General features: G+C 39.6%; 1 protein-coding gene across 2 annotated transcripts in view; it reads right to left on the bottom strand.

Annotated features, from left to right (window-relative positions):
* TRIO (trio Rho guanine nucleotide exchange factor) overlaps positions 1-23,706 on the bottom strand; it is a 244,694-nt gene that overhangs the window by 21,056 nt on the left and 199,932 nt on the right. For both annotated transcript variants that reach the window (XM_084227033.1, XM_084227034.1), the window contains exons 35-42: positions 13,943-14,235; positions 12,160-12,330; positions 7,111-7,206; positions 4,869-5,017; positions 4,110-4,176; positions 2,608-2,711; positions 1,936-2,005; positions 414-503 (exon numbers count right to left, since the gene is read on the bottom strand). In XM_084227033.1, the coding sequence (XP_084083159.1) occupies positions 414-503; positions 1,936-2,005; positions 2,608-2,711; positions 4,110-4,176; positions 4,869-5,017; positions 7,111-7,206; positions 12,160-12,330; positions 13,943-14,235 (1,040 nt within the window). The remainder of the gene's footprint in view (positions 1-413; positions 504-1,935; positions 2,006-2,607; positions 2,712-4,109; positions 4,177-4,868; positions 5,018-7,110; positions 7,207-12,159; positions 12,331-13,942; positions 14,236-23,706) is intronic.

Here is a 23,706-nt window from a genome sequence, read left to right as displayed (position 1 = left end):
AACCTGCAGTCCTTCCCCTTATCCCCCCTGCTCCCAAGGTATTCCTTCTGCAAGCATCTTTCACCTCTTTTTTGACAAGGCTTCAGAGTGAAAGGCAATTTTTCAGTCACAGGCTGTATACAGCCTATTTTCAAGTGATCTCTGCTTATCCAGAATTGCTATTTACTGCTATATAAAATGCACTGGTAACTGCCTGGGCTAAGGCTACTAAGGATAAGACCCTACTGATTAATTAATATCTTATATCTAACCTTTAGTTTTCATCTCTAGTATCAGATTTGAGAAATCAGAACAGAAATGGAAAGAAATTGCAATTTAAAACATTAATAATAATATCTGCTGCATTTTTTTTTCTGGTTTGATCAACAGATTTGATAATCCTTCATCTCACATATCCCCTCTCATGAACTTACCTCAAAAAATGTATCAATGTATTCTGAGACAATGTGCTCAGACTTTGGTTTGTTTTGGCAGTAAACTATGTACATGTGCAACCTTCTCTCCTAGAGGAACAAAGACACAAAATGATACATCCTTATCAAGAAAAACACATGACAGATTAAAATGGAGTATTATTTTAAGAAGTATGGCAGTTCATACTTATGTATGAACTTAAAAATACCCCTTAAAGGAAAAGAAGCAGTTACATATGCAGAAATTACAGACCTGAAAACACATTTATTTGGGAACATGGTTATGATTTTAGAAAGGCAACAAAAGTGAAAAAAATTCCCACAGCTATAAATCCTCCTGAATGACAGGTGTTCAGAGATGATAACTCAGCAGGTCTCACCATGAAAATGATTCTATTTTTCTTTCACCAAGAGCCAGGGAAGGTTTCACAAGATGATCCCACAGTGATCCCTTCCAACCTTACCCATTCTGTGATTCTGTAATCTTTGAAAGATAGTATTTTTTATTCTATTTTAATAATGTGATTACTATTGGAATTTATCAGACATGTATAAAACAGTTAGGAGAAAACTTTCATGTCTTCATTTAATATTGGCTGTCCTGCTGGAGTTTGGATGGGGATGTAGGTGATGAAGCCTGGAAATGGAGGCACTAGCATTTTTTAACTCTGATCCTTTATCTTGTGCATGCACTTTTAACACCAAAGCAACAGAAAAAGAGAGAGGAAATAACTTCTACCTTTAAGATTTATTCTTGATTACTGACATTGCAGGTTAAGAAATACAGACAAACTACTCCAAAAATCTTTCCTATCACTTTGCTAGGATTTGTTTGGGGTTAGAGGCTTTGCTTCCCAGAGACTTACAGAGTACTGACCAGTGAAGATAAATGGTAAGAAAGAAATGAAAAAAATGAGATGGAGATTTGAAAGGACACAGGACACAGATTAAGAACAGGAAATGAATCATTGTGTTCTAGCAGATAGGGTTTGCTAGAGGATGCTGTAATACCATCACAGCTTGCCTTTCCATCTGGAGTGGTAAAGGTGCCTTTCAAAGACAATTCAATTAAAATAATACCAGGAGAAAATAAAACAGCAGTCAGAAACAGGGAGAGCTACTTCCTACAGGTTTCCGACTTTGCCAGCGACAAACGCTCACAAGGGGAAAGGATACAGAACTAGAACACCCTCAAACTGGAAGAAGAATGGGCCTCTTTCCTATCTTTATTTCTTATATTCCATGCTAATGCACAGACACCTGGGATTAGAAGGCTTCCCTTGCACCAAAGTGTAACTGAATGGAGAAATGGGGCCCAAATTCATGTTCCCTCTCCACAGGAAGGTACGGGGGATAAAGACTAGAACATTTACTTCTATTTATAAGCTCTTAAAAGCTATCTCTCCACCTCTTACAGGTGAAGAACATTATACAGCACTTTCTTGGCTGTGTTGTACTTAATAGTCAATCATGTTGGCCAGTAGCAGCAATAGAGTTTGCCAAAAAAGACACTTGTACTTACATGCTTAACAAACAGGGATCCCAGCTTTTCTGGATCTTCAAGGCACTTCTCCAACTCTCCTAAAAAGAAGCTGAATATAAACAGAATAAACACTTTTTTTCTGACATCACACATTATAGCAACAGGTAATTGCAAGGCAAAGTGGTCTTACTGCAAGGCAAGACACTTTTGTGTCCCCTATCAGCATTACTAAGGTACGTCTAAACTGACAATGGTAACAGTGTAATATTTCAACATAGCTTTTTAAAAGGACATGCTGAATCCGTGCCAAGATGAAAATAACACCTGGCATTCACAAAATTATTAAATTTCATATATAATGATTGAAAGCTTTCCCCTTCCTAATCTGAATACTTGAGATGCTAATACTGACTTGCTAACCACCCCTAACAAATTTTTAAGACTGTATTGTTAGAGAGAAAGCAATGTAGAAAGTTCTGGGAATATTAGAGTTCCTCAGTTGAAGTACTTACTATATATATATATATTAAAAAAAAATCTATATACATACATGTATCCTTCTTTAAAGCGAATCTTCACACCAACATTTGTAAGCTGAAGTTACATTTTCTACAACTCAAAGCACAAAACCAACTGCATTTACCTTATACCTGAATGTCTGAGGAAATAATTCCTAAAGTCAATGTAATATTTTTTAGGTACAATACGTACTCTCTGTGCCAGTCATAAATCTGGTGAATGTTTCCAAATACAATCTTGTCTTTGCCTTTCATATCATCAGGTACTCCATCTTCCTTCATAAGTGCCATATAACCCTGCAACAGTGCAAGCGAATTCACTGTGAACACTCTTAAAAAAAAGCGAGTTATCTTCTAATCCCCGATTTTACAGAAGATGTCCAATGGCAGCAACTGCTTGGGACACAAAGCCAAACCAGAAAACTGTTCTCTAACACAGCATAACATAAAGCACAGACACAAAGTATCACAAATTGAGGTGAGGCTGTCGACAACAGTACTAGAAAAATTAACTCACTCTGTCTCATTTAGCCTGTGTGAACGGGCTGGAAGCACAAAGGAAACTTCTACAGCCCTTCTCCTTACTGCCTGAAATGTCAGAGCCACTGAAGGGGCTTCTGTGCTGCTTTGCTCTGTGTCTCTTATTTCACTCACACCAACCCCATGCCAAAGTGCACTGAGGAGGAAACTGCCCATGGGACTGCACCCCATGGACTGCTGCTTGCAGTATGAGCAAAGCAAAGACAAAAAAATTAAAAATCAATTCCTTTAGCAAGGAATTCTCGCTGCAATAAAGTTCCTCTTACGTTTTCCCATAGTCCCGCCTTAGTTTTGGTGTCCACACAGCTGTCTCACTGAGCAATTTTACCATATAGTAAGATTGGGAGTGTTTTTAATTTTGTAATATTCATGTAACTCTATTCCTTCTTTTTTCCCCTCCAGCAGTTCTATTCCTAAAGAGCCAGGCCTAGTTTTGGTTTGCCAAGCGTATGTTTTGATGTCCAGCATTTTCACCAGAAATTATGCTATTATTTCCAAAACCACATCTATTCAGACTCCTAATGCACCCTTTAAATACTGTAAAAACACTATCACAATGCTGATCTTTCTTTCCCTCCCTGCCTCCAAAACAGAGTTTAAGAACTAAACTTTATTAGGCTAAAATTTACTGTCATGCTCATTCTTTCTACTCTTCCAAATGCCTTTTGTTGGTAGCTGAAGACTGAGGGGAGATATGTGATGTTATCTCATTTTACAGCAGGGGAAGCTAGGAAGTCTAAGAGAAGCCTAGTGGTAGGACAGGAAGGAGGACTTTCAAATCTTGGATAGATGCTCTTTATGCTGAGGTACAATTTAATTTTTTTTTTAAATCTAGATGTGCCAAATAAACCCACTATCTACTAAATTAACATTAGGCCAGCAGTAGAAATTGGGAAAAAAAAAAGAAAAAGACAAATAACTACACTCCTCAAAAGAACAAGGTGAACACAGTAATAGGAAAAAGGAGTAAAATGTAATGTAGCATTTTTATACATTAAAAGCTTACAGGAGGGAAAACTTGGAATGTAAAATTTCCCATTTTTAGTCTCTTCCTGTGTATCATTTTGAAAAAAACATAGTAGTGAGGTTCAAGCTGCATAGCTGGTAACACATTTAAAATAAAAGAAGAAATCAAGAGAATGAAAAACATCATACCTCAACTACGTAGCCCAGATCTCGCACATAATCTCGCTCTGTCTCCACTAATTCCTGCAAGACATAGCTGCAGTGGAAGGAAAATGGTGAACAAATAAAATTAAAAAATGAAACAGATTTTTCCAGAGGATGAATGGCATGCAAATTTTTCAACTTTTGCAGTCACGTATGTTTGATAGACAGAACTGAAATGGAAGAATTAATGCACATTGGTTCTTAGCAAGATACTGCTTTGACTTTGAAACTGGACAAGGCTTGCTTCTGTTTATCTAAAGTCAGATGTTTTCTTAACCATGACATTAAAATTAAACATTTAACTATTGTTTAAAATAAAATGCTATTATGTAATTGGTCTGGAGACTCTTAGCTATACGGGCGGTTATTTCCACACACAAGTTTAAAAAATTTGAAACCAGGCATGTTTTTATTCTACCATGGTAACAGTTTACTACCACATAAAGAAATTTAGCATGGGTTGGAATAAAATGAAAGGAATGACCATTTTTTTCAAGCCGAATAAGACATCTGGACATTTAAAGATCAGCATCTTCCCAAATAAATGAGAGTGACATGCAGCACCAGTCAAACACAGGTATGACTAGAATTAAAAATCACAGATTGACTGTCACAGAGAAATGTGACCACATGTTTGACATCAAATAGAAGTCCTCCCATTTTCAAACTAACAGCTTCTGCTGCCAGTTCAAAATAAGCATTGGAAAAAAAAAAAACAGGAAAATTGCAAAAGACTGGTCTTACTGTCGTCTTTTTAAGGAGCTGGATTTCCTTTCCTCCATCTCATCTATGGGTGACGAGGAGGATAGAAGGGAGTTATCTGAAGGGTTGAAGGATGGACTGCTGCTGTCACCTTGATCTACCAGCAAGGAACTTGGACGGTCCTCCAGAGCCTGAGAAGGTATTCCAGAGTCAGCAACAATTATTTTCTCCTTTATTCACAAGAGACATTACAAGCTGCTGTATAGCAATCTATAGGAGATCAATTACTTTTATGTATCTTGGCAAAGCAAGTCACAAGGCTCCAGGAAACCAGGCAACATCATGGCTTTCCATGACAACTGAGCCTGTGAAGCACATTTGAGATGACAGTCTTCCCTTCACAGGAAAATAAAGGAGCTGAACTGGTTTGAGCAGCAATGGCTAAAGGTCAGACTCTGCTGCTCAGGATGCAAGAACTCCTTTGGTGGGAGTGGCACAAATGTGTCTTCTTGGCCAGGGATTAAATTGTATTTGTCATATTTGACTTCTGGCATATACCAGTTACTTTCAACAATAAATAAGACAACTTTAAAGGAGATTTTTATGATGTTACATTTTTAACTCAAGAGAAGTGGTGTTCTCTGTCAGATGTTTTGGTTATCTTCATAAAAACCAAAATAGCATCTCAGTGAAGAAAATAATGACTTCTACACTGCCAAGGTTTTTTATGAGCTTGTTCAGATCCTAGGAAAAAAGTCCCTGTACAATCTTCTAGATACACTATCTCCCTTGCATGGACTCCACAGGCTTCTGTTTGTATAAAAGATGAAGAAGCAATAGGAGGAAATAATATGAACATCTTCTATGAAGTATTCATTGGATTCCTTTAATTCAAGCCCATCATCTTGGATCAAGTTACAGCTATGTATCACATTTTCCTTGCATGTGACACAGCCTTATTGCAAGGCACATTTACTTCACCAGGGTGGGGTTCAGCTATAATCTATTTTCTTTCCTCACAAAAAGTAAAAACCAATAATGATATGACTAGCCCAAAACCCAGGGGAAGCTGAACCTTGGCTAAAACTGTGCAATGAGAACATCTCCTGCAAGGAGTTTATGCATGGATCATAAACTTATATCCACTGCTAGGCAGCCTGAAAGACACATGGTGGTGTATGGACTACCTAACTTTCCATTTACAAATTTTCCCATAGATTACTTTGTATTCATCCTGCTGGTGTAAGCGAAGTAAAAAGCAAAGTTAATACCCAAGACAGTACAGTAATTATTTTATGCAATAATGTAATTTTCCCTGAATGAGAGAACAGAAAATAAGATTTCTAGTTCTGAAAGTTAAAGCTGCTTCAATTTAGAATGAACCTGGAAAATATCAACCTCTGATAACATGGGGCTGCCATGCTGCAATTCTTTGCAGTTTTCACTAAGGCACTTCCTATTGAGCCCAAAAGGGGCTAGGCTGCAAAAGCTGTATTTAAATGTTTTGAGGAAATACAGAATTCCTGAGGGACCTCTTGAGACTATATAGTCCAATCTCAAATAGGGCTAGCCAGAGAAGTTTTTCCCAGACTGGATCAAGCTGGATTTTGATTATAAAGGACCTTCCTGGAATTATGCATATAATGAGAATCTTCAGAAACATGAAAACTCTAAAACATGTCAATGACAATCTTCAGAAACATGGAAAATTTAAAACATAGAAAACGAAAAAAAGCTGACACAAATTCCTCCTACTTAATTTGTTGGCAAGGATGGAGGCACTGACATGCAAAATGATCCCTTTACTCTCTTACTTATTTCTTCATTATCATGTTGCCTAAAGAACAACCAGGTAACATAAATATTTCTGTTATTAGGGTTACCTGCTTTACTGCTAACCTCAAAAAATTTGCAACAAATTTAGTTTCAGAGATTCTTCTCATAAAGGTCTTTTAATCTAAGACCCTGGGTCTTTGCATTCATTCTACTGACAGGACATTTTCTTTTGACAAACAGGACATACTTAGTAGATTTTGCACCATTTCCTCTCTTCCTCTTATTTATTACTTTTTGCTCCTTTACATTGCCATTTACCTATTCAGCACATGCTTTTTTACAAAAGAGAGTGTGGACAAAATTATTTCTTGAGTGTGTACAAAGTGACTCCTAAAACAGACAGCAAATTTTACAATTCAGCGTAAACCATGCAGATTTTCTTGGAATAGCAAGCTGGGACTTGAAGACACAAGTTCTTTAGACAGGTGCACCTGCTGGTCAGTCTCACCATTTTACTTTTGACGAGCTCTTCAATGGCACTGACGAGTTCTGCAGCACTGGGCGTCTCAGAGCTTGTCGGCCGCACCAGCAATCGAGAAGATGTCTGTGCAAGGACACAAAGGAAGGAGAATCCCAGAGTTAGCCCAGTTCTTGCTCAATGATCAAGAGACTTCCTTCACTTCTCTGTCAGACAAAGGAACCTGACACATCCTGTCAGTGTCATAGAACACTAGATCATCCCTTCCAACTGGAGCAGCTGGAGTTGGAAGTTTCAAGTAAACCCCATAGAAGTTAAATGCTGGGATAAAAATTCCTGTGCCTACATGCACTAGAAGTCGAGGAAATATAATTGCTGATAATTCCTGGCAAATAGCTATGAAAATTGCCTGAGCTGACCCAATGGACAACAGTTTGTTAACCTATTTTGTTGCTGCTTAAACAAAGCAACAACTGAAGAACACTAAGAGAAATGAAGAAGACTTGAAATCAAGGAGGAAGCATTATTATGTTAAGAAAATATACACCAATAACTCAGGGGCATTTACTTTTCTAAAAGAGCTGGAGTATATTGCCCAGATTCAGATGGGAAATTGAGCTCACCATTCCTTGTGCCATCCATTTTCCCCAATGGTATGTGTAGAGCACAGAAGATCTCTGGCCTCATAAGCTATAAAATGCCAGTTTATAGATACAACTGAAGGTAAAAGGTGTTCACAGTAAAGGATTCTGGGAGAAGGCCATTAAATTCAGTCTCAGTAATTTGCAAACAGAGTTGTTTGCATATTACATTTATCATTTAGCAACTGGAAAGTGGAAACAGGGTGTAATATGAACTGTACTTCATATTACGAACAGCACAATGAGCATCATGCAGCACAGGGCAAGCTGTCCTGCAAACGTTTCCAACAAACCAGACAAAGAAACGGCACAAATAATGACTCAACACAAGAGGTTCTGCTCAAATCAAGCATGGGTGTAGCAAGACTCCCCATAAGTAAACACACACACACAAAAAAAAAATAGAATACGCAGATTTTAGGTAGTTTGCCTTGTATTTGCCTTATTTGGAAAGGAAAACAGGGGCTGGGTAAGCAAAGGAAATACAGATAACTTTAAACGGAAAGATACGGGAACTGAGCCAAAGCAGAGACAGAACACAAGTCAACATAATGCTGCATCAGAATTTACAAAAAGAGAAAACAAAAAGCGAAAATAATTAGTTTCATATTAACACAGCTGATCTTGAAACTTTTAATACTGCTTATCCAAAAATTAAATGCAAACAACTTTTAAACTGCCACCAATTGCTAATCCATGATATGCACAATGATCCTGCTGAATGAAAGAATGCATATAGTGTGCAGATGAGCTCTTAGGGGAGAAAATGGTTGTGTTATTTAGTGCTGTTAGACAAATCAGCATGGCCTAACACATGATGTTTGCATGCACACCAAAAACTGAGCAATCCCACAAGCTGGCCTGTCTTTTAGGCTATTTACATGCTCCTGACATCCGACTGTTGACCAGGTTTTCCACAGCTGTGCCTGCATGTGGGTTCCCACTTTGGGTGCAGAGCTCAGCTTAGTCTTAAAAAACACTGTCAGTGTTGAAATCAGGTTCTGGTTATGGTCTCTTTTATTGCTCTGTTGGGGTATGTGGGATGTGAAGTAAAACTTCAGAACTGTGATTTCCAGTTCCTGTGGTTATATCACATATAATCTGAAAAAGAAGGAACTGCAAAGATAAAACTCCTTGGTGACTTTCCTGATGATGTACTCTGGGAACAACACATCCCTTGCCCAGAAAAGAAGGAAAAGCTGGAGGCAGCAACTGAGCTCATGCAGGTATGAGATGCTGCTAGGAGCCCACAGCAGGCTGGGAAGGGAAGGAAAAACCCAGCAAACAGGGAGTTTCCAGCACTGAGCAGGAGCTCTGGAGAGGAAGAAATGCTGGCAGGGAGGCAGAGAGGAACGCCAAGTCTCTGAGGTCACAGAAAGGAGGAGACATTCCTTGAGATCCGGAGTAGCTGAGCAACCCAAGAAACCACCCAGCATGGCAGGAATGTGAAGAAGGACTCCACCCAGAAGACAGACAACTGGGAACTTGTTTGCAAGCCTTTTATTAATCAGTAACTCTATCAAGAGAGCCAACTACCTTCTCAGTAAAACTTTGCTCTGGCTTCTCACTTCTGTGTTCCAACAAAGCATTTACTTTAGGTGCTAGAAGTTGGTGGTGTGTGGACTTCAGGGAGGCACACACAACCTCCCAGGACCTTTTGCCTCCCACCATGAAGGATAAATATTGCATAATAACAACACATTGCAGAAGAATCGCTATTTACATGCTTTGAAAAAATTATGGTATAATTTAAACTTTATCAAGTTTTAACTTCTCTGAAGTCTTCTCTAAATGTAGTTTCACCTACTTTAAAAACTGTCCCAACATGCATTTACTGATGTGGGTGCATGTTAACCTTTTGAGAAGTTGTGATAGTCTTGGCTGGGGTAGACCTAATTTTCTTCACAGTGGCTGGTATGGAGCAGCATTTTGGATTTGTGCTAAAAAAAGTGTTGATAACGTGAAGATGTTTTTGTTATTGCTGAGCAGGGCTCACACAGAGCCAAGGCCTTTTCTACTTTTTTGTACTGCCCTGCTGGTGAGGAAGCTGGGGGTGCTTGGGAGGAGACACCAAGGGGTCTCAGCAGGACAGGTGACCCAAAGTGAGCAAACGGATATTCCAGACTATGTGACATCATGCTCAGTGTATAAAGTGGAAGGAAGGAGGGGACATTTGGAATGATGGCATTTGACTTCCCAAGTCACCATTACACCTGAAGGGGGCCTGCTCCCCTGGCAATAGCTGAACACCTGCCTGACCATGGGAAGCAGTGAATTAATTAATTCCTCATTTAGCTTTGCTTGTGTGCATGGCTTTTGCTTAATCTCAATCCACATGTTTTCTGTCTTTTACTTGATCCATTCTCTCTCTGATCCCACTGGCAGGGAAGCATGCAAGCAGCTGGGTGGTACTTGGTGGCTGGCTGGGTATAAACCACAACAGCAGTGAAAATAAAATCTACTGGAGATGGAAAGCTACTAAAAGAGTCTTTCTCTACTGTAGTATGGGTCTGACTTTGCACCAGAAATACAGAAGTAAGCAGACACTAGCTTACAAGCATATCCCTTCATGTAAGTGTTCTTGCTATGTAAAGAAGTCTATAACCAAATTAATTCTTCTGTGGAAAACTTTTTATAATATTTGTATATCAGTTGTTTTTCTGTCACTGAAGGAACATGCAAATATGGCAGCTCATCAGCAAGAGCTTAAACATATTTTCACCAACATTATTTTCATCTTATTTCTAAATCTAAAACTGAGATTGTTCTAGCAAGAAAACATTCTCTCAGCTCTGAAGGCTGGCCTATTTTTGCTTGTTTTTTTTCAGGAATATTTCCCAATATATTAACTCTTCAACTCATATGTTACACTTTGTCAAATCAGAAAACATGTAGGAACTGAATATATGCAGATTATAAGAACCAGTCATTTTGACCCTACAAATGACAGCTTCAGAAAGGAGTGAGATTCTCACTGAAAGGCAGTGTTTTTAAAAGAAAAAAAGAAAGAAAAAATAAGATCCGCTAAAGTTATGAATAACATCAGCACCACTGAGAACAAACAGCAAGCAATCACAAAGTTCACTAACAATATTCAGTGCAGTAGATTGCAATTTTACAAAATTAAAAATTTTAAGGAGCAAAATGGCAAGAAAACAATGTGCATATTTGCTTCACAAGTACAGATTAAACCCCTCTATTTCCAGACCTGATACTTGTCCCTTAAATGTCTGATGCTGGTTCAAAATTGAAATAAATTCTCTCAATGTATGATCATCATAACATTAAAGAAAAACAGACCATATGCAAGTAAGATTTGCTTCATTCAGTCACTACCTACATCCAAAGTTTTATTACTAGTGCAAAATTTTTAGCGTCAATTTTGATGTGCCTTTGTTTGTGAAAAACAGATGGATTTTGTGCTGGTTTTGGCCGGGACAGAGTTAAATTTCTTCACAGTAGCTGGTATGGGGCCATGTTTTGGATTTGTGCTGGAAGCAGTGTTGATATCTCAGGGTTGTTTTAGCTATTGCCGAGCAGAGCTCACACAGCACCAGGGCCTTTTTTGTTTCTCACCCCACCCATCAGCGAGGAGAATGGGGGGGGAGGCACAAAGAGCTGGGAGGGGACACAGTCAGGACAGCTGACCCCAACTGACCACAGGGATATTCCAGACCATATGGCATCATCCTCAGCATATAAAGCTGGTGGGAAGAAAAAGGAAGGGGGGGACATTTGGAACAATGGCGTTTATCTTCCCAAGTCACTTCTACATGTGATGGAGCCCTGCTCTCCAGGGGATGGCTGAACACCTGCCTGTCTATGGGAACTGGTGAATTAATTCCTTGTTCTGCCTTGCTTGTGTGCATGGCTTTTGCTTTACCTGTTAAACTATCTTTATTTCAACCCAAGAGTTTTTTCACTCTTTCCCTTCTGATTCTCCCAGGGACAGTGGAACAGTGACTGTGTGGGGCTTAGCGGCTGGCTGGGGTTAAACCATGACAATTATTACCCTTATTTGGTAATTCTTTTCTCTTAGGCATCCCCCCCTTCCCTCCTCCTGCGTCCACCCCCCTCAAAAAAAACCCAACAAAAACCAAGAGAAATAAAAGGTATGATTATAAAACAATTAGACTCTAATCACTAAATATGGCATCAGCCAAAGTGCTGTAAATCATCCTGTGAGCACACAAAGCAGCTCATTTCCACATTTAAATCGGAAAATTTCTACACTTGTGCTTTTAAAATAGAGAAGGATTTAATTCATGCTCTCATCATAGAACACCCTTTTAAAGTTGTCTAGAGGGCAAAAGTGATTATTTCTATCTACCATGAAGCTCTATTATGTACATTTTTGAGACTTTTGGAAGCAGAAGAAAAATTGGTGCAAAGAGAGGTTATGTCATCATGTGTAGCGTCCCCCAGGTCCTGCTCCTACCTTGTCATCCTGCGAGTCGGGCTGGAGCAGACTGTGCTGCTGAATTGCCATGGGAGGAGGAAGCGGCACAGCATCTGCTCCTTCTTCACCCTCCTCCTCTCCACAGCTCTGCATGCCTGAAGAGGATGACTTGGAGAGAGTGCCACTGCTCAGCCCCTCGTTCCGACCCCTCTGTAAATAACATCAAGATGTTCACGCTCTGGTATCTCAGCAGCATGAAGCTTGTTATCACATCCTCGTTTTAAGGCTATTCTCTAGTTTCAGCCCTCTCCCAACAAGTCAAGATGCTCCTACAAACACTCCTTAACAGAGGGGGAAAATGCAGATGCCAAAGACAGTTTTCAATGTCTGGTAAAAGCAAAAGAATTCAAATACTAAGAAAAAGACATTTAGCTGAAATTTACTACAGGAAAGTGCTATGAAAGCCATGCTTGCTTTCCAAGTTCAGTTTTGCAAAGAGAAATCTGTATCTCTCTGAAATATGTGTCTTGATCTGTATCACAGCAAGACTTTTGGAGGACATAAAAAACCCCTATTACAACATGAAGTATTTAATCAATTATCCTTTCTGTCCCTCACAAGGAACTCTGATTTCAAGTGCCCAAAGTTTAATGTACTGATGTCACAGAAGAATTTATGTACCTTTATGGGAAGACAGCATAGATGGCTACTTTTTTTTCCTAACTTTAAGGCACTGGCCTTAAATTTTTCCCTTCGCTCACAGAACTGCAGAATAGCAGATAATGCCAAAACAATGTTACAACTGCAGCACAGAGGGTCTCTTTCTACAGCCTGACATTCAAGGTCAGAGGCAAGTATTCATTCCTAAGCAACAGCTCTCAATTTATCATGCTGCCAAAGTCTTCTGTCTTCCCTTTCCCTACACTTACTGTGGATCTTCACTAGTGTTCCAAGCGTGTAGAAAAATATGTTGGGAGGAATAAAAAAAAAAAAAAAGGCATCAATAAATAAAAAATTGGGCAACTGAGACCACTTTTCTGGATGGTTAAGTACCAAACCCAATAGTCAGAGTCAATCTAATAAAAGAGAATAACATGCACCCAGCTGTGCCCTTGGAAGCAATAACATCGCATTCATTTCAGCCTGAACCATAGGTTTGTAACAGAGAATTTGGCTCTTGTATGCACCTAACTGGAGGCCAGCTTTGCTCATACAAGAGCCCCAGACTTTGAAGGAGAGGCAGATGTTTGTGGGAAGAAGGGAAGCCCTCAGTAGACATCCTTGGTGGTAAAATTTGGAACATTTCACAATTTCCTTCTCTCCAATGAAAACTGCCACGCATATTATTTGACTAGTGGTAACTGGCCTGCACCGTAGAGCCAATATTTTTTCTGTGCTCTGACTCTTATGCGAGGTACAGTTAGAGCTTTAAGCAGTTAAGCAGCTCTCCCTACACTTCCCCTGTTCCATCAACAAGAAAAGCAAAGGAAATACAAAATTACCTGATTATTCCCAGATCTTGAAGCACCTTTACTCACAGGCAAAGGTGAGAGTACTAATTAGCGTAAGAGAGTAAAGGCAAAAGACAACTTTTTATTCTCCAGTTTCTCTTTTTAAATTATAGGTACTTCACAGAGCACGGGGCACAAACTGTTCCTGGCGCAGGACCGGAGCAGAGTACAGGGAAGCAGGATGAGCACAGGGCACCTAACTCTTTGCTCCTGACCGCTGGACAGTCAGGCGAGGGGACAACTGCCCCTGACAACATTTAGTTCCCTGAAAACATAGACACAAGTCTCGGCAAGCTGCCCTGAGCACTCACCTCTTCCACGGTTTCATCCTGTGGGGTGGCGGCGCTGTCGTCGGAGTCCTTCTGCGAGCCTGCGTCGGCGCTCTTGCGCACCTCTCTGCTTTTCTTATGCTTGTGCGCCAGCTTTTTGACGTGCCCGTCTGCTTTGCCGCTGCTCAGGCGCCTCACGGGACTGGTGAGCCACTTCCTCAAGGTGTTGCCAGGGCGCTTGGGGCCCGGGGAGCTCTGAGCACCGATCATGTGCGGCTGAAGTGACGTTACGGAAGCGGGAGGACTGGCATCGTTGCTGGAGACCGAAAGGGAGTCTGGAAAAAAAGAACAAGGGGAGCACTTTAAAGCTGAAGCAAGTGAGAAACAAGACAAATGGATGCATGTAATAATGGATATGGAATTGAAATTATGGACAAATCAATGAGATTTTTTTGAGGTAACCTGGCCTTTAATGACACCGCAGCTATCAGTGCTCATGGCCATCCATGCATGAGCACCACTGATGTGTTTAGAACAGTCAAGCTTCATTAAATTGTTCCTGCCTCAACTATAATTCCTACTTCCCACTGCTGATACTTATTTGATAGTGAATTATACTTTCCATATGTCATGTAACTTTATGGAAGGATACGCTTGTTTTATCTTTTAATGTTTATTGCTTTGAGCAAAGATGAAGGGTAACAATAATTGCCTCAATGAGATAAGCAAATCATTTTTCAAACACCAAATTTAATTACAAATGCTCCAATTACTTCCATTATTTATATATTTCCCCTACCCTTGGGATAGAGGGAAGAAGAAACCAGAAGACAGTTACATGTTTGTCTTTTGCTTAAATTTTCCCTGAGTTTTGGCTTTATTTTGTTTGTTTCTTAAAAAGGCACAAAGCAATGTTTAAAAGCCGACTTGCTGAAATCTCAGGATCAGCAGTAGTTCTCAGCATGACACACTTGAAGTTCTATAATGAAACAAAGGATACACTTTTCTCAAGCCATAGTTTAATGTGCATGAGGTCAAAAACACTTTCCCACCAAGGTTCCTGTCACTTGACCAGGACTGTATACTTATGATGAACACCCACTGGTTAGCTATTGTGAGATTAGATTTCTTTTCTTCCCCATGCAGCACAGTGTTGTTCCCCCCAGCAAATCTCTTTTCCTAAAAATACACTTTTTGGGGGGGGTGAAGGGGGTGAAGTGGGGACCTGGAAACATTCCTGTAACACCACTCTTATAAACATTATCTACCACTCGTGTATTAGCAAGGCCATCCTAGGTTGTTAAATAGGCGAGTTTTTTCCTCCCTGAGTATGCACTTTTGCAGACAGATAGTTTACATAAGGATGACATAAATAATGTTTTGTTGAATGTTTCTACTGCTGGAAGTTAAATGCAGCGCTTGTGCTCCTTTTCTTGAAGCTTGACACAGATGTTCAGGTCACCTCTTCTGGCAGCTTTTCCCTAAGAGGTGTATTGCCAGTCTGACCAGAGATAGTTTGAATTTTGTGGAATAATATGGTCACATTGATGTAGCAATACACTTAATCATAAACATCTAAAAGCTTGGATCCCCACAGAAATATGTGAGGCTGTTCCATTTCCATGGAGTACTAAGTGTAAAAGATGGTTTTGAATGGAGATGGGGAAAGAGACATAAAATGTGGATATAAAAATATGGACTTTTAACTTTTCCTTCATGTTCAAGCTGTTTCACAAAGGACACTCTTTCCTAGGAACCCAAAATGTGATCTATCATGCTGTTTATGAAAATGTTTCTCTGTTCCAATAAAAGCCATGGCATATCACCATTAAGATACATCAGCTCTGATGCCAAGAACATTTGTAGCTTATACTGTGTGAACACACACATAATAATTGCTGTTAACCACCACTGTGATAATGTTTCCACAAAGCTGAAGATAAACAAACTTTATAAAGCATACTCTCAGTCTCACAAGCTAGCTGCTAACTCTTTAAACCAAGTCACACCTGCAGAATTATTTTCCATCAACAGCTGTAGCTGTTGTGCACATAGGTAAGGAGAATTCACATGGTGCCATTAACCTGGCTTCAAGGCTTTAAGTAATGGGTATCAGCAAAAATGCAGATGCAGAGCAACACTGGATGTCTTTGTCTCTAAATCTTGGGAGAGCAGTGCTAAGAACTGCTACATTATTTTCTTGCTGAAGTGGAATGCATAAGGAAGAAATTAATTATCTATAACAATGATTTTCAACTTTCAATCTGAGTATCCCTCAAGGCACCAGGATTACTCCTTAAGGGTTCTCAGCACATTTATAAGAAAAGCAAGCCTACTAGCCATCAGCATCCACATCATGAGACATTTTTGACTTTATTAAAAAAACACTCATCTGCTTATTAAAAAAATTCCAAACAAAACTTGGAACCATCTGCAATCTCTCCACAGGAATCCAAACAATCTCCTATAAAACCTCTGTAAGAATTTAGTTTGACTGCTCTTTCACCAAACTTATCTTTACCTTTACTGCATCATGCATTTTAATTACTATCAGATGCCTTGTTTCAGAAATCACAGCAAATATCAGTTGACGGGTATTTCAATAAATAACCTTCTGCTACTCTGCTAGCAGACTACAGAAGATGAGAAAACAGTGGTGGTGTACTTGTAAGTTTCTTAAAGCACAAACTAAATGCCTTGTTTCCAAAACACCAAGCTTGAAGATGTTATAACTACTCAGCCAAATTTTTCTTTCGTTTGTATATAGTTTTCCTCTCAATAACAGTTCATACAAGGTTCCTTCCATGCAAATAAAATGGAGAACATTCACTTGTTTACATAAGAAGAAAAAATTAGGCCTTTGCAGAAGTCCACCAGGTACTGTTTTGTGCTTTTATATCTGTTGCATTTCTTTCATTTGCAATTATTTCTTTCTAACTAAAAGGCAGCATGATGGTGCAGTAACTGATTTCATACAATTGACTTTCACATAAATGTGCTTATTCCTAAGCATGTAACATGCCTCCAGTTAATAAACCCCTTCTTTCAATAAAGTGTGTTCCACCTCCTCAGATTTTCACACATCCTTTTGACAAGCTACACTTACCAACTACTGAATTTCTTGTAAAACCAAGCAGTACAGGACAGGGGCCCTGAAACTGTGGAAGGCAAGTATTTTTGTCTGACTGTACTTCTGTTGTACCACTCCTAACTCTTAACCCAAGTCAGCCAAGAGTTTGTGGGCAGGAGAAGGGAAAAGAGCACAGAGAAATAAGTAGACTGTGCTCAAGCAGAGAGGATCTAAGAGACAAAACAATGTAAACCAGACATGTTCCGCAGCACATACTTCAGCCGTGTCCTCCCACACAACATTAGTTTTCATTTGGCGTGCAGCCTGTAACTGCTTCTTATCTTCCCTTCTGCAAGACCTAATATGAAATCCTTACTGAAGTATTATTAGGGCTTTAGGGAATCACAAAAGTGGACATCATTTAAGTAGTACACTAAAATGATACCACTGTTCCACTTTGCTCTTTAAAGCTTGAAATCACTCAGAGAGAAGGAAAATCACAAAGGTTGGGGAATTTTGGAGATCAGCTAGACCATGCCCACTGCACGGCTTACAGGGCTGCATCTAGGCAGGTTTTAAGTTTCTCCTGAGAAGGAGACTCCACATCCTTTCAGGGCAAACTGTTTCAGTGCTCTGCCAGCGTCAAAGTAAAGCAGCTCTTTGTCATATTCAGATGGACCTTTCTATGTCTCAGTTTGTGCCCATTGTCATATTCAGATGGACCTTTCTGTGTCTCAGTTTGTGCCCATTGTCATATTCAGATGGACCTTTCTACGTTTCAGTTTGTGCTGCTGGATACCGAAAAGAGCCTGGACCCATGTTCCTGAAACCCACCCTTAAGATACTTGTATACATTGAAAACACATCTTTTCAAAATAAATAAAAATACTTCATTGCTATAAAAGCATCAGCCAAAAGATCAAATTTTATTAAATAGGGCATTAAAAAATGGAGATTTAAAATAATAAGTGTTAACCTGAAAAGAATACCAGCCCACTAGGTCTCTTCAGAGATCAGATCTGACTTTTTGCCCTTCCTTAAATTTGCAGAAAACATCTCTCAAACCTCATAGCTGAGTTAACACTCACTAGAAATATTCCATGTCAGTGTTTTCCCAGTGAGACCCTATACCATCAATTCTCCTATCCCATCCCAGCCAAGAGGCATCCAGATTTTCCACTTACTCACTCCCATCTGTTTCCTCAGGATCCTAGTAACAATACTAAAGCAGTCATGTACAAAACCTGGGTGCCCAGGTTCAAGTATTTATGTAGAGGCATTGCCAGATCGAGGCATTAGGGAACATCAATATCCAGTACAAGCATTTTCAAGAGCACAGAAAGACCTTTCACCTTCCCTGTGAGAAGAGCCCCATGGGAGTGTCTCATTTCTCCCTGTCCCATCACTATAAACTACTTCTATCTATATAATTAGGGATACAGACTTGGTTTGATTGATTACCATGCTTGGGATTGTTTACATTAAATCAGCTTTGTTTCCTTTATGACTACATAGAAAATTGTTTTTCTTGCTCAAGAATATTTTATCTCTAAGACACGCTAAGAGGAAAAAAGGAGTATTTAAAATTGAACTGAGAACAACATGGAATTTTAAAACCAAAACAGATGGAATAAATTTGGGGTATGCTAACCCCAAATGTGTTTCAAGTACAGTAAAGTTTCTAGTGAGAATCAGACTCCCTTTTAGAAAAAGATAAATGAAACAGATGGACATCTTGGAGAGAAGAAAACCCAACACACATATAGTGATCACACACAGCAACACCAACCCAACAAGAAACCGTCGAATTTAATAAAACCACTACTTGTTCAAGTAGAGAAAGTTTTGCAATTCAATAAAGTTCAATAAAGTAAAGCCCTAATGGATGGGCTTTGTTTTATAATTCATAGCCACAATAAGAAAAGAAGGCATTTAACTGCCATTTCCCTGAAAGTAAAAACCACATATGTTGCACTGGTAGTGAGGTCAGAGGGTTCACTCAGAGTCCATAAATATATTTTTGAAGCTAAAGGGCAGGCAGCAAGGGTTCTGACCCCCTCAAACTAGAAGATAAAGTTACCTCCAACAAACAGGCAAATTTTTGAAACGGGAAGGGAAATGGGAATTCTCATTCTAGACCCAGCTTTCTTAACACTAGAAACATGCACATCTGTGATTAATAAACTGCTTTTTTCCCTAAAAAATAAATCAGCCATGTTAAGCTAGTTGATGACTTGAAAGACTCTGCTTCATATTAACTATTTCCATATTGCTGTTTTTTTGAGTTTTACTGTAAGGGCCTACAGAACTCGTGGCTCCTTTACCTACGGAATCAAACTAAATCTGCTTGATGCTCTGCACCTCTAAACACAAAATGTTACAAAATCAAAAAAAAGAACATTTCACAGACTCTGGACTGTGAAACAGTGATGGACAAAGACTGAAAAGTGGAGCAAGGTAAACTTAATAACCCTGACTGGCATGTCATTCTGCCACTGCAGATCTGACATACACCATGGACTTGAGGGAACAAAAACTCAACCAGCCAACCAACCAACCAACCAACCAGCCAACCAACCAACCAGCTGATCAAAAAGATCTGCTGCAGGTACATTATGACTGTTTGGGGAAAAGGGCTGTTTGTTGGTACAAAGCACAGAGAGCACAAATCTATGGTGATGCACTTGAAAGTTTAACATGCAAGGTAGAGCTGACAAGCATCTAAGGACAAAAGTTCATTAAAACCTGCCTGCATACACAGTGATCACTTGTTATTACATGAGATGAGGAAGGAATGGAAAAAAAGGAGTGCAAGGAATATTTTAGTCATGGACCCAAGTGCAGTTGCTGCCTGGGAACTGCTTTTGAGTAAGAGGTTACCAATCTGCCATGTACAAGACCACTCAGATAATTTTTGTATGGATCAAGAATTTCACTTCTCTTCTTGCTGGCAATCCTCTTAAAAATATCCTTGCTGCCTATTTTTTGCAAACCAGTACTGGAATGTACATCAAAAGGCATTAGATGTGTTTCAACTTTTAAAAAAGCCCTCATAACAGCAGTTACCATTTAAAGACAATGCAGCTTTAGTATTATCAGCCTTGCACACAGGGCATTTCCACCATGCCCTTTGGGAAGCACAGATTTCACTCGCAAGGTAGAGTGATATAACCTGCATAAAACTAGTTTCTTAAAAAAATTATTTAAAATAATCACAAAATGCAGAAAGCTAGTACTCAATACATAGAAGACAATCCCTCAATCATATTTGTGTCTGGAGTGGAACAAACAGAGCCTTCATTTCTGGTCAGCAAACCTTTCTTGTTTATTTCAAGTTATGCACTGTGCTGAAATACCAGTTAGTAACCTTTTAAATATGTGAATAGACAAAGAGTTCAACTCCCTAGCACATGTTCCCTGATTAATAAATTATCTATATTGATTTTGACTGATACAGGCACTAGTCCAGAGCACTTAGATTTACATGTATGCAATAATTAAGTCTTCCATGTCATCAAAAGTTGATTATCTTAACATCAAATAGACTGGAATTCTAAGCTTGAGGCTAGATAGTCTTCAGCTTCTCTTAATGAGATACTAAACTGCCCAGCAAGCAATTAAAAAAAACCCCAACAGTGCCCCTAAGACTGTCATCTTAATGACTTCCAAAGGTCTTTCTAACATTGAGAAAAGTCATTCAACAGACATACTTGCAACTGCTCTAGAGAAAAGAATCAAGAAAACCTCTGAGTAAGAACAAAAAGAGCACTATTCATTTGAATTAAAAAATTAGTGGCATTTGCCTCAAAGGTTTAACACAACCATACTATTTTCATGTTCTTATTTTTTTCTTAATACCTTCTCCTGCCTTCCTACCCCATAAATTTAAAACCAAGTTTTTGTAGACCAGGTTTTCTAAGGTTTTACCTTCAAGCTTTTAACTAGTTTCACATGCATTACAGAGTGTACACAGAGAGAGCTGCAAATACAACTGCTATCTGTGAGCTAAACACCATCAAAATTCAGATGGGAAAAAACCTCCTCTTAGAACTGCTGGACAACTTTGCATCCCACACTTGTGTTGTTGTTCTTTGGGGTTTTTAAGCAGGAAGAAGGTATGATACTGTGCCAGAAAAAAATCCTCCCAGGTTAACAAAAGTGGTTCTATTTGTGCATCCTGGAATTCAGACAGGGAAATAAAACCTCAAATCTAAATCTTCTATACTGCTACAAGCACAAGGCGGCACTACAGAAAGGGAGAGTACACTTTGTGGGGCATTTCATTCTTTGCAGTAAGTTGCTATTCCCTCCTATTTCTGGAGAGAAATCCATTTTGTGTCACAAGTAGGAAGTATTAAGACAGACTGCTGAAGTTTAGTTTCACAGTTTGTGAAAACCACAAGCTTTTAATAGATTAAATCTCAGCTTCCCTCTCTGCAGCTTGTATTTTAATAGGCAGTGTCTGGATTTCAACTCTATTCTTCTGGCCACCTGTGTGTTCAGATTTAAAGACAGCTACATCCATGTGCCTGGCAGGACACACCAAGGACAGATTTATGTAATTTAGCAGTGTTTCTCAGTCAAGTTCTCACTCTATGTCTGTGTACTGAGCCATCCTCTTTAGAGATCAAAGCAAGTGGCCTGATTATTTTAATATGATTGTCTCCCAATGGAAGGGAGGGTGCATTTCCCCTAAACAGTAACTGCACAGGCACTTGCATGCCTTTATGTAAGAGCTAATGAACAGAAAAATTTTCTAATTTTCCGGCAAAGGTTTCTCCTTTTTGTGCACAACCTCCAGCAAGTTCCCTCAGGCCAACTGGGGCCATCATCCAGTTACTCATCTCTTGCACTTCACCTGCACCTCCCTTTATAGGACATCATTTTACATCAGTGTGAAGGAGCACACAAGATTACCTGCTCTGCAGACCTACAACAAGCAAGATTTTCAGTGACAGATTTAAGTTACACATTAACAACTCCCTCATAGGGGCTGACACATACCATGTACTGTAAAAAAATTAAGGTGACACTCTTCTGTCATTAAACAGTTGAGAAAATTCTTCAGAGTAAAAGAATTACTCTGAAAATTAGAGAAATACTGCTTTCCTATATTAGCAAGCAGGTTTCTCACTGGACCAATGTATTCTCCCTGTTTTGCTTTAAATACAGTAGCTTGTAAGATCAAATTTATCAAGTTTCACAAAGACTCTACTATATGACTCTTTTCCAAAGCATAGGCATTTTTGAGCTTTACAACAGCGACACAAATATTTTAAACTGTCTGCATATGCTATTTGAGCTGGATTCCAATACCAGGTGTACATCCAACTACTACAGGACAACCAAAGTAGATCTGATGAAGGCAAGGCCCAACCACTCCTCTCTCCCGAACAATGGATGCACAGGAATGACTGTTCCAGGCCCAGAGCTGCTGCCTCCTCGGTACCCTGAGCTAGAGGAGCTGTCTACACTGCTGCAGCTGGAGAGCTGAAGATCTCAGCACAGGGAGCTGTGGAGGGCACAAGACAGCTACTGAAGCAGTGGGAGCTGGCAGCACTCGCTCCCTTCCAGCTGCTCCATGGCACAGCACTCCCTGCCTTTGACAAAAACAAGCAGCCACCCAGTGCAGAGAAATGACATCTGAGGCAAAGAATGGACAAGAAGGAAACAGAAACTTTGGGCCTGGCCCTCATAGGCAGCACTGGAGCTTAAGACAATAGATGGAGTTTAGCTGGCTGCTGACATCCATGGGCCTCGTGCTTGCCACGTGCAAGCCACCTCCCAAGAGCCGTGCCAAGGGTGCCAGCAGCAAAGCCGCAGCTCTGCTCGTGGCAGAGAGCTGTATGCCACACACTGCGAATGGGAACCGCTCCTGACAAGATTCGTGATGAGCAGTTTCAGATTTTAATTGGGGCAACTGCACAATTAATTCTGCTCATCTGTTACTGAGCTGTAGGGGTTTTATCATCTGCTACTCTAATTTTTGCTGTAAATTTTTGCTCAGAAATGGATAAAAAATAAACTCCAGTCCTAGAAATACAGCTCTGAAGCAGCAGAGCAGCTCATCTGATATGCCTTGTGCATCAGTCCAGAAGAGGAAGATTATGAACAGACATGAAACAAAAATGTCCATATCAATACAGATAACAGAACAGCCAACCAAAAGGGGGTGGGAAAGGATGCATCAGCAAGCCCTCAGCTCTGCTGAAAGCAGAGAAAGCTGTAGAGGAATGGAGGGGGAGAAGCAAGTCTGTAGAAACTGCATGAGGAAGAATCATGATCTCAGATGTTATTTAAAGCAACACATGCCATGCTTTCCTGTGCAAAAGCTCAGCAATGCAGGGCATCCCAATGGAAGGAATTTATCCTACACAGATTTTAAAACTGCCCCCACTACTTCAAGAAGAAGGTTGTATACTGCAAAGATATTGCAAAAGCAAGTTTCAGCAAGTCTGATCTCTAAAGGAAATAGCGAGACACAATTCTGCTGTACTACTGAAATTGAGAATGTACACACAGATAGGGAGGAAATCAGCTTCCACCACTCAACATAGTCAATATAAACAAGTCCCACAACTACAAAGGCAAAAACTACTTCCACACAAAATCTGCATAAATGTTGAGCCAAAAGTATTTTTTCCTTTTATCCAGAAGTTTGAAAAAAATTCAAACAAGTAATGTATTTACGAATGCATGACTTCTAGAAAATGAAAGTGGATGCATTTTATTCTCT

The sequence above is a fragment of the Fringilla coelebs genome (assembly GCF_963513975.1).
Source record: "Fringilla coelebs genome assembly, chromosome: 1".
NCBI classification, from domain to species: domain Eukaryota; kingdom Metazoa; phylum Chordata; class Aves; order Passeriformes; family Fringillidae; genus Fringilla; species Fringilla coelebs.
The sequence above is the reverse complement of the archived record's forward strand: the minus strand, read 5'-3'. Positions and strand labels throughout refer to the sequence as shown.